We start from the raw sequence: 15,146 nt of genomic DNA on the forward strand, positions 1-15,146 counted from the left end.
CTGAAGGGGACTTGGGCTCAAAGCTGATTCCTGGGCTTCGTGTGCATTGTGGGCATCCCCAGGCTGGCTCAAGGTGACAGTCTGTGCTCATCGAGTCTTAGCATCACTCTTGAACTGTGAGCTTCAGTCCTGGCCCTGGCAGCTTCCTTAACCTGTGTGTGGACGTGAGTTACATTCTGCAGAGGTTTCTTTTGGAACTTTTGCCCTGAGAGCAAAGCTCCTGGTTTAGGGGCTGATTTTTCGAGATGCTCCAAAATGTGTCGGCATCAGGGGATTGACTTTAAAGTGACATGTTCTAACCGAGCCAGGGATGGGATCTAAGAGATACATTTGGGATCATTTTGTTCCGAGGATCCAGCCGTGCAGCCCTTCTTAAAATTAACTGCTTATAATTTTCAGAGTACTAAAATCGACATAGATAGGTAAATTGATTTCAAACGTGATATGCTGCAAGGCAGCTTGGAGTAGAGCTGGCGGTGCCATTTGGGGGTAATTTGGTTAAGAGATTCCTGAGAAGCCAGGACAGGGGTTCTCAACCTTTCTCTTTCTGAGTCATCCCACCCCCAACACGCTATAAAAACTCTAGGGCCCAGCTGTGCTACAACAACTGTGTTTCTGCATATAAAAGCCAGGGCCAGCATTAGGGGATAAAATTGCCTGGGGCCCTATACCACAGGGGGTCCGCGAAGCTAAGTTGCTCAGGCTTCGGCTTCAGCCTCGGGTAGTGGGGCTTGGGGCCACAGGCTGCAATCCTGTACGGTGGGGCTTTGGCCTCCTGTCCTGGGCCCTAGCAAGTCTAATGCCAGCCATGCCTGGAGGAAACCCTGAAACCTGCTCACGGCCCACCCAGGGGCCCCGGACTCCTTGTTGAGAACTACAGAGGTAGGGAACAAAACTAGGGATCTGACTGCTATGCCATATACCATTGGACTGTCCTGGGATCAGCCCCTTTGTGAGTGACACACACTAAGCAGTGTATTCCCTTGGTGACTTAAGGGCACAGGTCCTGTCCCTAGAATGAAAGGACCGTGTGTCCCTACCCTTTACTCCAGTATTTTGTGTGCTGTCCGCCTTAGTGCTCTCAAGGTGCCTTTCTGCTCGGTGTTTGGGACCACAAGGAAGCAACTTTGTGGAGGGCTGGACATCCTCTAAAGTGACCGTCCCGCTCATGCTTCCAAACATCCCCCCCCCCCCCACACAATGCCATAGAGCTATCTGCCGACGTCTTGGTGGGGGACAGTTTGGGGGGCAGTGCTGGGTCAGAGCCTGGATGGCGATGGAGAGCCTTGATGATATGGGAGGGAATAGTTGCCACACAGAAAATGACACGGGAGAGGCCAGTGTAAGAATCCCAGCCAGGATAAATCACCCATCTGTTGGGATAGGCTCACTGAACGCCTGCCTGGCAGCACTAGATATGATGAACCGGGTCTGTGCCAGCCACGAGGAACAAATGTGCTCAACGCATAGCACGGGCACACGGGACAGGGTGAGGAGCTGAGAATGGGCGTGCTCGGTGCATGGTACAGTACATAGCTCTGGGATTGTAGCTGGGAGCTGAGAATACATCAATGAGAGCAGACTAAGGAACCGTGAATGGGCTTGCTCGATGAATGGCACATGCACACAGTGCTGGGACAAGGACTGGAAGCCGGGGATGGGAATGTGATCTGCCTGGCACAAGTCCAACAAGGGCTGAGTTGCAATCCTACAGGCACATTCAGGGCACGTTCAGTGTGTGGCATGGTGCACAGACCAGGTTTGGTCAGTGCATGGCACAGAACACAAGTCTGGGATCATAGTTGGGAGCAGAAAAGATGCATGCTTGGTGCATGCACCTGGCACACACTATGAGACCAGTGTAGGGATCTGGAAATAAGTATGTTTGGTGCATTGTGCAGGCATACAACTCTGCCACTGCGAATGGGCTCTGTAGTAAGAAATGTATGAGTGCCCATGTGTCATATCCTTTCTCACACTGAGTAGAAGCTTGTTACGCAAAGATTCCCATTGATCAATGGTAGAGCTCATTGATGTGGGTTATGGTCTCAGATTCCGGGTTTTCTATAACCTGTCTTGAAGCTTATTCCAATACTTACCTATCCTTAGAGTTAGAGAGTTTCCTCCTCATAACTAACCTAACCTGGAATGGTGGTCAAAGCATGAACGGGCATACAAATGTTTAGCATATCTGGATGTAAATACTTTTCAACACTGGCTACAACAGTGCCATGCAAATGCCTCTTCTCACTTTCAGGTGACATTGTAAATAAGAAGTGGGCAGCATTATCGCCTGTAAATATAAACGAACTTGTTTGTCTTAGTGATTGGCTGAACAAGAAGTAGAACTGAGTGGACTTGTAGGCTCTGAAGTTTTACACTGTTTCGTTTTTGAGTGCAGTTATGTAAAAATAATTTTACATTTGTAAGTTGCACTTTCACAATTAAGAGATTGCAGTATGAGGTGAATTGAAAAATACTATTATCTTTTTTACAGTGCAAATATTTGTAATAAAACAATAACACAAAGTGAGCACTGTACAATTTGTGTTCTGTATTGTAACTGGAATCAATATATTGTTGAAAACATCCAAAAATATTTAAATAAACAGTGTTCTATTATTGTTAAATCTGCAATTATTTTTTTATCTCACAATTATATTTTTAATTGTTTGACAGACGTACTAGTTTGCTTATGAAAATGTTATGTGCGACTGTGTCAAAAGCCTTACTAAAATCTATATCGTATCTACTGCTTCACCTCATCTTCTAGGCTGGTTACACTGTCAAAGAAGGACATTAGGTTGAGTTGGCATGATTTCTTCTTGACAAATCCGTGTTGGCTGTTACTTATTGTTGGCAATGGGGATTGAACTACGGCTCTGACTTTAACAGTATGAGCGTCTGCTGCCAGAACTCAAAGACCCAACTGTGTAGCCTGAAGCCAGTAGCAGACTCTTAAATCTCGATATGGTCTAGTCACTACAGGGACCAGAGAAGCAGAGGGTATATTTGATAGTTATATCTTCAGACCTATGCACTGACTACAGTTTATGCTTTATTGAAAGTGACAGAATTACACCAAGGGGTTTGCACTCAGCCCTTCTTTGTCTCCTCTTTCAGTGTACACCTCACTTTTCTCACCTGCCGAGGACAGTGCATCTGGGATAAATGGGAGAGAGAAATCGCACTCTGGTGACTGAGTTCATCTTGTTGGGATTCACAGACAACCTGAAGCTGCAGGTCACCCTCTTTGTAGTGTTTCTGTTGATCTACTTGCTGATCCTAATGGGGAACCTCACCTTGGTCACCTTAATCAGGACTGACTCCTGACTTCACACCCCCATGTACTTTTTCATCAGCAACCTGGCCCTCTTAGATGTCGGCTACTCCACCATCATAATTCCCAGCACGCTGATGACCTTTGTAGCAAGGAGCAAGGTCATTTCAGTCACTGGATGCACTGTGCAGTTTTTCTTCTTCTCCATCGCCATCTCTTGTGAATGCTGGCTGTTGAGTGTGATGGCGTATGACCGCTTCACGGCCATCTGCAGCCCATTGCTCTACACCATCATCATGTCCAAGCGGTTCTGCGTGCTGCTGGTGCTGGGGTCATATTTCATGAGCTGTCTGAATTCAATGGTTCAAACTGCATTTATATTCCATTTGTCATTCTGTGATGTCTATATCAATCATTTCTTCTGTGATGTGCCCCCCATTGTGAAGCTGTCCTGCTCCGACACCCACATCACAGACATTGTTCATTTCACCTGTGCAACAATGCTAGTAACAACTACCATCCTGATTATCCTCGTCTCCTATATATACATCGTGGTCACTATCCTAAAGATCAACTCTGCCAAGGACCAACGCAAAGCCTTCTCCACCTGCGCCTCCCACCTGATGGCCGTCACCATCTTCTACGGAACGGGCTCTTTCATGTATTTACGGCCTAGTTCAAAGTCTTCCATGGATCAGGACAAAATCATCTCTGTGTTTTATACCCTTGTGATCCCCATGCTGAACCCCCTGATCTACAGCCTGAGGAATAAAGAGGTCAAAGAGGCCTTTAGGAGGATAAGAGAGAGGAAGGTTTTTTCTCTGTAAATGTAAAAACTGGGTCTGGCTTTAATTCAATAGAGGGAAGAAAAGGCGGGGAATGATTTCTCTGTATTGTTAGCTTGATTTCTGTGAATAATCAATGTGTGCACCTTCCATGAAAAGGAATAAAGGAAGGTAGATTTTCCTAGTTCTTACATCACTAAATGCATCAGGAATAGTTATCAGAGAAGAAACGGGGGACTTTGTCAAGGTTTGTGCAGCTGGCTCTTATAACACAGAAATATATTAGGAAAACCTGTCAAACAAACAGACTCATGAACCAGCAATGCAAATTGCCTTTTGCTAACTAATAGAAAATAGATGCATTCAACTCACATAGGCAACGTACATTAATTAAATCATGGAATTTGTTTGTTGTTGCAGCTATAAGTGCAATTAAAAAGGAGATGTGACGTAACCACAACAAGAAAGTAGTGAATAGATACAGTACATTGTATTTAGAATGTTTTATATTCATGCTGAAACTGTACTGTTGGTAGATGATGTAACCTGTGCATGAACTTGCTCTGTATACAGCAGGAGAATTCAACATGGCTAGAGAAACACATTCAACCTGACAGCCTTTAGGTATTCTCCTATGCTTAGCTTCTGCAACCTTCTGTCTTATCTATCTATCTACCTACCTACCTAAAAGTTTTATAGTGTTAGCCAATCTCATATACAATATTATCTATAATAGTAGGTATGTTTATACAAGTATGAATTGTATTCATCTTAAGATCTTCCAAAATTATTTTTACTTATGTTATGCTATTTAACCAAGAGGAGATGTGAACTATTGTAATCTCAGAGAACAAGGACAAGACAAATAATTTTGCTAACGCCTCACTAACATATGCTTTATAACAAGTTTTTACTGGTAGAGGATGCTTCGAAGGTTTTGCCAACTTCTCAAATATAATGGTCAAAACAGAGATAATAAACTAGTTATACATGTTGTCCTGTTTACTTTCCAGTCTGTGCCAGCCCAGCAAAAACATTCAAAAACATGTCAAAGATAAGAGATAAAAAACCCCTCAACTCTAGTGTAGATAGAGGCAGAGTGAAGCTCAGATTTTAAGGCAGTCTGACCTCTGCATTGTTACCATCCAGATGGGCTGGTAATATATGTAGTCTTCCTTTCTCTGTTATGCTGCATTTATCTGTTACTAAGAATCTTTTATTCATAAAAGTTGATTAAGCCTACCCATTTGGCATTATTGAATTCAGTCGAACCTGTAACATGTGGTAATGATTTAGGGCTGGACCCAGTGTGCCTTAAAAGCCAAATGCACAACTCCCACTGATTTCACTGGTGCAAATCAAGCCTTTAAAGGGGGTGAGGAGAGGGAATTCTCTGAGCTTGTCCATTTCCAAATGATTTTTATTTACCCATCTTGCACAAATATCTGAAGAGCTAAATTCAGCTTGGGCCAGTAAATGCAGCAAAATGACATTTCCTCTCTCGGTAACATGACATTACATGTCCCATTTTGGGGTGGTATCTGTGCCATTAATAGTTCCTCTGTTTATACCTTGGAAACTATTCAAAGTGATGCTTTAAAATGTCATGTGATGGGAAGATGGATAAACTTCAATGCTGATCTGTCCCTTAGGTAAGATCCATTTTGATACTGATAGCTATGGTTTCCAGGTACTTGTCTGGCACATTTCATCCACTGAAGGATCTCCGAGGATGTCACAGGAGTCTTATGCACATTATTTTCCCCACTGCTTTATCACAGTTGCCTCTGCGGTGAGGCCGTTCTGGGCTAATGCAATGTAGCCAACATGAAACATGTCAAGAGTTAAAGGTCTAGCTGCCTCTTTGAACCCTCTTTGGCCAAATCCATGGAGGACTGGTGCAAAGCCTCTTCCACCTGCATCTTCCACTTGGTGGCCATCACAGTGTTCTTTGGAACTGGCTATTCCATGTATTCACAATATTTTGTGCACTCCCTCACGTGTTTGGGCTCTTGCCTTCACCTGTCCTGGGAAGAAATCCCCGAATTCTCCCACTCTTAGGTTATCAGCTCCTGTGTATCTACAGTGGCTTCTCATCGGGTCCATCTGGGCATGGGGCCTGCAAGTCTTCCCTTCGGGAGCTGTGATGAGTAATTAACACAGTGACCAGCTTTCTTAAAAAGAACCCCAAAACCTGTGTTTCATCTTAACAACAAAAACACAGCGCAGCATGGGAGCAAAAGGATTTTCTGACAGTAAACCAGTCTAGGTGCACGAGTGTCTCACCTAAGGCTTAAGAACCCCTGGGGAGATCAGGAAGGTCCTTCTGCCGGGCCCATGGCTATGTCAGCCGGAGCCTCACAAACAGCACCTGACAACTGCCCCACCCTCACTAGAGATTTGCTTTTTAACTGTTTCATATCCATTCATTCCATTCCTACCTGTATAAGGGCTGTTCTGCACTGAAAACTGTCAGTATAGCTACGTCTCTCTGGAGTGTGAAAAATCCACACACACCCTCTGAGAGACGTAGCTATGCCAACATAACCCCATGGCATACACAGTGCTAGGTCCATGGAAGAATCCTTCTGTCAACCTAGCTACCGCCTCTCAGGAAGGCGGATTAACTACACAGATGGGAGTACCCCTCCTATCCCTGTCATGAGCATCTACACTGAAGTGCTACAGATGCAGCACCCTGTGCGGTGGTAATAGTTTAAGTATAGACACACCATAAATTTGGGCTGGAGGCAAGGATTTGGGCACCATTTCTTAGTCCTGTTGCAATGTGAAGGATGGGAGGGTTGATCCATAACCATTTATGGCTACTGTATATGACATGGATAGTGAGATTAAATACAGTCTAGTTACACTGAGTTCTTGGGATGATGTAATAGATACATTGATTAAGCTGGACCATTAGGAAACTAGCATGAAGGCAACAAAATATCTCTAGTAGAAGTAACCTTCTGGTAAACATGGTAAAAGTCATTAGCTGCTTCCTATTAATTTCTTTGGCTGATCTCTGATTCTTGTTTTTTATGAAGGGGAAAATAGCATTTCTTGGGGTAAATAACACTGCTTTATTCACTTTCTCCATATCGTTAATGATTTTATTGACCTCTATCATATTCCCCCATAGTTGTCTCTTTTCCGAACTGAACTGTCCCAGTCCTTTTAAGCTTTCCTCATATGGAAGCTGTTCCATAATCTGATCATTGTTGTCACCCTTCCCTGTATCTTTTCCACTGCTAATATATATTTTTGAGATGGGCAGACCAAAACTGCACGTAGTATTCTAGATGTGAGTGTACCATGGATTTATATAATGGCCTTATGATATTTACTGTCTTATTATCTATCCTTTTCCTAATGGTTCTTATCATTCTGTTAGCTTTTTGACTGCTACTGCAGCTAGACTGGATGTTTTCAGAGAACTGTCCACAATGACTCCAAGATCTCTCTCATGAGTGGTAACAGCTAATCTAGACCCCATCATTTTGTGTGGCTAGTTGTATGACTCCTCAGTCTGGGACAGTTTCTCAGATCCGTCACCAAAAAAGAATGGTTCAGGTGTGGGAATCTCCCTCATATCCTCTGCAGTCAAGACCAATGCAAAGAATTCATTTAGCTTCTCTGCAATGGCCTTGTCTTCTTTGAGGGCTCCTTTAGCACCTCGATCATCTAGTGCCCCCGCCCATTCTTTGTCAGGCTTCCTGCTTCTGATGTACCTAAAAAAAAAATGCTGTTAGTCTTTTGCTAGTTGCTCTTCAAATTATTTTTTCACCTGCCTAATTAGACTTTTACACTTGACTTGCCAGATTTTATGCTCTAGGTGTATAATATATTATATTTTATATATTAAAAAAAAAGAAATGAAAAGGTTGAACCAAAACGTTTTTCCTTATTGAAATGATACATTTTTACCTTCTCAAAAAACCAGTTTCAACATTATTAAAATGAAATGTGTAGACATTATCAGAATGAAACTTCTTCATGGTCCCAAAGTGAAATTGTTCCGAATTGTGGTTTTTGTGGGAAATGTCAGAATAGTGGCTCTCTGTTACAATTTGGAATGAAAGGTGGGAATTTTCTGAGGAAGAGGGATAGCGGTTTCTGACCAGGTCTATGTCTAACACAGCTCTACCAATGTTTATGGAGTGCTTGGCTGACAGGATGTTGAATGGGGGTATATGCCATTGCCTCCGATGGCTATATTCCTTGCCTGCTGCTCAGCCAGCACGGGGGGGGGCGGGGGGGAGTTGCCGTTATTGACTCTGATTCTCTCCTGCCTTGCTTCTTGTGCTATCGTTTATACCTGATCACAGTGACTACTAAAGTGGGGATCAACTACCTCAAATACTCACTCAAATCCCTAATTCTGGGGGAAAATAACACGGAATCGGAATGATTTCAGCCTGTCTTCACCTCATGAAGAAGAGCTTCAAATATATAAAGTCCTTCAGAGAGAAATTTATTTTAAAAAGCCAACTAAATAAAGTGGATTGAATATAGAAAAACCAGTGGCTAGGGAACTGGACAATCTGGGCATCCTAGAAGTCCGGGAAGTCTCAGATCCTGGGGATGCAGGAAATTCTCCAGTCCATCAGCACAGCAAGCAGGCAGCCTGGGCAACTGGCTGCCCAGGAAGATGGGGATCCCAGGGACCAGGTAGGCTGGGGAGCCTGAGAGCTTGGAGGAACAGGGCTGCTTGCCCACCCACTCATCAGCCAGCAAGCATGCACATGGCCTGGTAGGAAACCAGGCAAGAAGACTAGGCTTCCCATGGTGCATTTTAATTCAGTCTGTAAATGTGTGACCTCCTCCCGAGTGTCTCTTTGTGGCTTTGAGGCAGCCCTGCAAGTGGCCCCTCGTCTCAGTTTCCCTTTTGGGTAACTCCAAGCTCTTCATTTCAGGCTCTTACTCAAACAGTAATCATCCTGGGGGCCAGTTCCCCAGGCTGCCTGCCAGGTGTGCTGCCGGGGGGTGGGTGTGGGGGTGATTGCCTGAATACCCAGCATCTGGGATCTTCCTGACTTCCAGGGAAGTACTCCATATCATCCCAGTGCATACAGTCCTTCTTCTCCCCATACCCCAGTGTCCTCCATCACAGCTTAGCTCCTTAGCTGTCCTCTTCCTTCCCTGTGCCAGAACAGTCCCCTTCCCTCCCACCGTCCAACCCTTCCTTCTCAGGTGCAACCCCCCACTTCCTAGTGGGCACTCCCACATCCTTGCCAGGGAGCATCCCTCACTCCCCTGGCCCTTCTCACTGTCCATTAGGGTCCAGCTGTTCTGCAAGGAGATGTCAGGACATAAGCCTCTCTGCTGCTCCACCTTCCTTCGGCCCTCTCTGGACATTGGCTCCACTTCTCTGGGTTGGAGCCAAAAGGCATCTCCCTCTTATGTTGCTCCTGCCTTCTTTCTCACCATGCAAGGCCCAGTGACAGGGGTAACAGCAGCAAGATCTCACTTTTCCCTCATCCCTAGAGCCAGTTGGGAATTTTCCATTGGGATGATCTTCTGGTAGAACATACCTTTCTCACAAAATTTTAGGGAGGAAATTTTTATTTTTGCTGATTTTTTTTTTCCGTTGGAGAAGTCGAAAGGACAGGACTCAGCTACCTTCTTGGAAAGTCCGTGCCAATCTCGTATTCTACCAACAGAGAGGAAATGAAATTGGGAAGAGCCTTCTAGGCGGGTGGCCAGTCAGCCAAAAAACTCCATTTTGGTTTTCCCAAAATGGAATTTTTCAGAATTTCCCTCCCACAAAGTATTTTGAGATTTTAACTTTTTGTCCTGAGTTAGGATGATTATTTTTTTTGAAATCTCAACATTTTCCATAGGAGAGAAATTCCATTTTCAGGCCAGCTCCTCTCACTTCTGTTTATTATTAAATCATGAAACTCATCCTCTCATTTAGATTCAGTGAGGAATAATTTTTTGGTATATTGTCTTCCTCAAGGCGTCCTTCACCTCCTTGTTCCTCAGGCTGTAGATCAGGGGGTTCAACATGGGGATCACAAGAGTATAGAACATGGACACCACTTTGTCGTACTCTGATGAGTTGCTGGATGTGGGTCGTAAGTACATAAAGAACAGAGCCCCATACAGTATGGACACAGCCATCAGGTGGGAGGTGCAGGTGGAGAAGGCTTTGCGTCTGCCCTCATTGGAGCGGATCCGCAAGATGGCCACCATGATAGAAACATAGGAAATGAGAATGACCAGGATAGTACTTAGTGCAGCTACAGCAGCAAAGAGGAAATGCACTGTGTCACCCACGCGAGTGTCAGAGCAGGAGAGTTTCTGGAGTGGGGGGATGTCACAGAAAAAGTGATCAATGATATTGGGGCCACAGAAGGACAGGCTGAACAAAGAGCCTGTATGCACAATGGCATTAATGGAGGCATAAATGTATGATGCCACTACCAACTGGACACAGACTTTCCTGGACATAATGAGCGTGTACATCAGCGGCTTGCATATAGCTATGAAGCGATCATATGCCATCACAGCCAGAAGTAAACCCTCAGAGTTCACAGAGAAGGAGTGAAAAAAAAATTGCGTGGCACACCCAGCAAAGGAAATGACTTTACTCTCTGCTAAGAAGTTCACCAGTGCCTTAGGGGCAATAATGGAAGAGTAAGTGAGGTCTACAAGGGACAAGTTGCTGAGGAAAAAATACATGGGGGTGTGTAGCCGCGTCTCGATCCTGATCAAAGAGATCATGCTGAGATTCCCCGCTAGGCTCATGCTGTAGATAAGCAAAAACATCCCAAAGAGGACAGCTTGCAGCGATCGACTGCCTTTGAATCCTAGAAGGATGAACACGGACACTCCAGTATGATTGCCATGCGCCATATATTCCAGGTGCGATCGATGCTGTTGGGGTAGAAGAAAGAAACACAGCCAAGGTAAAGCGTATGATTCAAGATGAACTGCATGGGGCTGGGAGGTGGATACCACCATTGTGAAATACAGTAGAAAGCCAAGATACAAAAGCCACGTTATGCTGGTCCGGCTGTGTGACATTTGCAAACTTAAACTCATGTCATGTGAGTCTGTTTAATTGCCAAGATTTTTACTCCTTTTAAAGAAAAGAGATTATAAAATAAAATAGAAAGATCACTTCAGAATTTTCAAAGTTTGCATCCCTGGCATTGGCAAATATAGCTTCATGGTATTCTATGGCTAGGCATCATTTGAAAGGAAGTAGAGACACTAGAAAGGATCCGGAGAGGAGTGACAAAGGTGGTCAAAGGGATGGAATGCGAGCAAAGGCTGAAGGAACTGGGTATGTTTAGTTTGGAAAAGAGGAGATTAAGGAGGGACATGATAGCCATCTTCAACTACTTGAAACACTGCCATAAAAAATTGGAGAAAAGTTTTTCTCTCTTGCCACAGAGGGCAGGACAAGTAGCAGTGGGTTCAAACTACAGCACAGCCGATTTAGATTAAACCTCAGGAAAAGCTTCCTGTCAGAACACTTGGGCAATGGAACAGACCTGCCAAGGGAGGTTGTGGAAGGTCCTTCACTGGAGGTTTTCAAAAGGAGGCTGGATAGCCATCGATCTTGGGTGGGTCAGACACAACACTGCATCTTGGCTGGGGGTTAGACTAGAACATGACCCATGTGGTCCCTTCTAACCCTATGGTTCTATGATTCTCTGAACTCTGCAACAACCTGATATAGAGCAGAAAGGTGGATGAGGTGTTTGAAAACCAGCCTTATATTGCAGCACTAGCACCCTTTCATAATTAAATCATCAGTTAGGAACCAGGATATATTTATGACAAGTCAGCCAAAACCTCACTTTTGGAACAAAGTCCCAGAGTAAATTCAACAAAGACAATTCTTTTGGAGATAACTAAGTTAATATTCACAAAGGGGGTGTTCACATAACTAAAGGAGGTGTGAATGAACTGCAGAGTTCAACAAAGGGAGGCTGTAGTTAAACCATGGTTGAAAGAAGCCCTCACACCCGTTCTGGCCCCTGGCACTAGCATGGAACTGGCATAACTCAGCGAGGAATCAGAAGCAACACAAGTGGGTTTGGAAAAGATCACCATTCAAGAGAAAACCAGTCTACTGAACAGTGATACGACTAAAACATCTCTCTCTCTCTCCTCTCTCTCACGTTCACTATGGCAATATCACCCTCCCACCTCACCTGTTTTTGGCCCTGCAGCGCAAGCCACACAAGGCAGAATCAATTGACCTGGCCTCTAAGACTCTCTGCCACGGGTTATTTTTCCTTTCTGCAGTGTAGACATACTTTGAAGCTCTGTTAATCTCGCTCGTGTACCCAGAGTGCGTGGAAACAGTGCTTTCTTTCTCAGAAGATATTTTGAAAGCAGAAACATTAAGCAGCTTCATAGTGAATACACACCCGATAGCCACCTAGAACTCCACAATGAGATGCCCCAGTAGCAGGGAGTGTTGGTCAGACAGCGTCCAGGGAGACGGTTACTTGGAATCCAAGTGGGTCCAAATGTGCTTGTTCTTCCACTTCAAGCTAATGAGAAAATCTGAAATATACACGAGCTTTTTATTTTCGTTCCATTATTTCTGTGTATCCACCCTGAACCCTAGCAGAGACTAGTGTGTTGGGGGAAGCCAGTGCTACCCGTTCTGTACAGAATGTTCTTTCTACAGAGAGACACCATCTCTCTCTAGGGCTGCCAATTTAGAATATTTCACCAGCAGAAAACCTGCTCGAAGAAGTTTAAAATGAAAACATTTGTTGTTCAAAAGCATGAACTGCATTTACAAAAAAAAAAAATCCCTTGCAACTTGATTCCTGGCAAACAAGGGGTATTTTTATCTTACCTTTTCCTTTTTTTTTTCCATTTGAGGAGCGTATACAATAACTTAACTCACTGAAGCACATTGGGTCAGATCCTTAGTTGGTATAAATCATCACAGCTCTATTGCGGTCGATGGTACTATGAGAATCGACAACAGCTGAGGGTCTCTAGCCCCATATATGACACTCCCCCCAAAAAATCACATGCCACATTCAGGGTAGTTTAGGCTTTTTATCCCATTTTACTGCACATGATACAATGAGAGATAATCAAGACAACATTTTGGTGGTAAAAGAGTCACCATTTTCAGAACAGAAAAAACAACCATCCTGTTTATCAGTGAAAAGAATGGATCTGGGTGTATTTACCAGGTAGCTGAAGAAAATAAAACATTTTGTTTACTCACATTAGTCTTTGTCCTGTAATATTAAAGCTGCCTGTTGCAAGAGAGACATCTCTCTTTCTCGGAGTCAAAAAGTGTAATTAGAGGCAGGGCGTATTTATTTGGTCTGCAGGCATTTGGAGACAGAATCCCTTAGAGCTGTCAATCTCACGTCTGGCACAAAGGGCATCATTAAAATGCCCTTTAGGTCACATGGGAGCAGTAGATAGTGGGATGCCAATCTGTCGGCTTCTAACTTTGTTCAAGTTCTTTGAAGCGTTGATGCTGCTCTCCATCCCTTTCCCCTGTTTTATGCATTCCATAAATCTGAACCTCCCCCTAGCAATAATTACTTCCAGTCAGGAGTAAATGTGGAAAAGTTTATTGAAAATGCATTTTCTGTTACAGTTATTTAATTATTTTGTAATTGCAGAGAAAATTAGAATTGAGTCATTCCTAACACTGGTTTTTTGAGAGCCCAAAAATAGAAACTTTATAAGCAGTTTCCAGATAGAATGCAATGGATTGGGATTAAGATGCTTTTTTCTTTTCTTCAGAGATGTCTAAAAACTTGGGATTGGAGTGGCAAAAAATGGCTGAAGATCAGGGTGAGGGGCACTGGCAGACTCAAGGGTTCAGAAAGGGCTGAAATAGCATAGAGTGATGCATAGAGTAATGGGGTGAAGGGCATGGCTGGGGCATATCTCACCCTATATAAGCGATAATGCGTGTGTCTCTCTAGTAGTGATGATGAAATGGAATTTAAAAATACCAGGATGAGCATGTCATGATAGGGACCAACGACTTGTGATTCTACTATGGAAAATCATTCCTCATTAATCTACTATAATTCTTTCATTTTGCTGACAAAAGAGTGAATATGGGGGGAACCATCTGACATAGTATACTTGGACTTTCTTTGACAAAGTCCCTCACATGAGGCTATTAAGGAAGTTAGGTAGTCATTGAATATGAGGCAAAATGCTGCCATAAATGAGAAACAGGTTACGCCACAGAAAACAAGTGCCCAGATCCTCAGAGATGTCCAGACCCCTAACATCCGTTGATTTCAACGAAGTTAGGAGCCTACCTACCTTTGAGCATCTGGGCCAAAGAGTAGAATAAACAGTCAAATATTTATTAATGATCTGGTACGGGGAGCGAGCAGTGAGGTGGCAACATTTGCAGATGGCATGGAATTGTTTTGGTGAGTCCAGGCTGGGGAATGAGAGGGAAAACTTCAGAGGGACCTAGCTGAAAGTTGTGGGAATGGGCAGCTCAGTGACAGGTGAAGTTAATTGTTGACAAAGAATTTGAACAGCTCACGCAAAATTCTGTGTTCTAAGGTCAGTAACTGCCAGTGAAACATTCTCTGGTGTTACTGTGAAGAGCTGAATGACAACTTCTCCCCAGGGAAATGGAAAGTTGGCAAATTCAGACCTGAACCATGGAAATACTGGTGTTAGTCACAAAACAGGGGAGTTTTTACACAGCAAATTTGTTTTTGTTTTCTAAGAAAATATTAAACCCCAGAAAAGTTCAGCCTAAAACTTTTGGCTGAAAACCAGAAATGTCTATTTGGAAAGGATTCCCTGTGGCCTTAGGGGAATTATTGTTTGGGTGTCTCATGTGGCAATTCTCCTTAAAGAGCTGGGGTGTCTGGCAGGACTGTATCTCCCATTGTTCGGATCCTGGGGTGCCCAGCCTATGGCCTGCAGTCCATATATGGACCACTAGAGCATTTTGTAAGGTCTGCAGCCCACTTCAACACAATCTACTGACGGCCAATTCAGGGGCGCTGGAACAATTTTTATAGTGGGGCTGCTGGAAGCCATTGAACCAAACAGTAAGCCCTGTACATGATGGAAACCACTTCAAGCCAGGGGGTGCA

The 15,146-nt window shown here is 43.9% G+C and overlaps 2 protein-coding genes across 2 annotated transcripts; one reads left to right on the forward strand and one right to left on the reverse strand.

Moving 5' to 3' along the window:
- The first annotated feature begins 2,839 nt into the window (after positions 1-2,839).
- Positions 2,840-4,151, forward strand: LOC135982870 (olfactory receptor 5AR1-like). The gene has a single exon (XM_065591250.1). The coding sequence runs from the start codon at positions 3,346-3,348 to the stop codon at positions 4,105-4,107; it is 762 nt and encodes a 253-aa protein (XP_065447322.1). The 5' UTR covers positions 2,840-3,345; the 3' UTR covers positions 4,108-4,151.
- Positions 4,152-9,987: 5,836 nt separating this feature from the next.
- Positions 9,988-11,155, reverse strand: LOC135983485 (olfactory receptor 5AP2-like). The gene has a single exon (XM_065595793.1). It carries the CDS (start codon positions 11,113-11,115, stop codon positions 9,988-9,990), a length of 1,128 nt encoding a protein of 375 aa, XP_065451865.1. The 5' UTR covers positions 11,116-11,155.
- Positions 11,156-15,146: the final 3,991 nt, after the last annotated feature.

Source organism: Chrysemys picta, chromosome 4, assembly GCF_011386835.1.
Source record: "Chrysemys picta bellii isolate R12L10 chromosome 4, ASM1138683v2, whole genome shotgun sequence".
NCBI lineage: Eukaryota > Metazoa > Chordata > Testudines > Emydidae > Chrysemys > Chrysemys picta.

Coding starts and splice junctions, on each gene's coding strand:
- LOC135982870 (XM_065591250.1), top strand. CDS start 3,346: ATGTACTTTTTCATCAGCAACCTGGCCCTCTTAGATGTCGGCTACTCC.
- LOC135983485 (XM_065595793.1), bottom strand. CDS start 11,115: ATGAGTTTAAGTTTGCAAATGTCACACAGCCGGACCAGCATAACGTGG.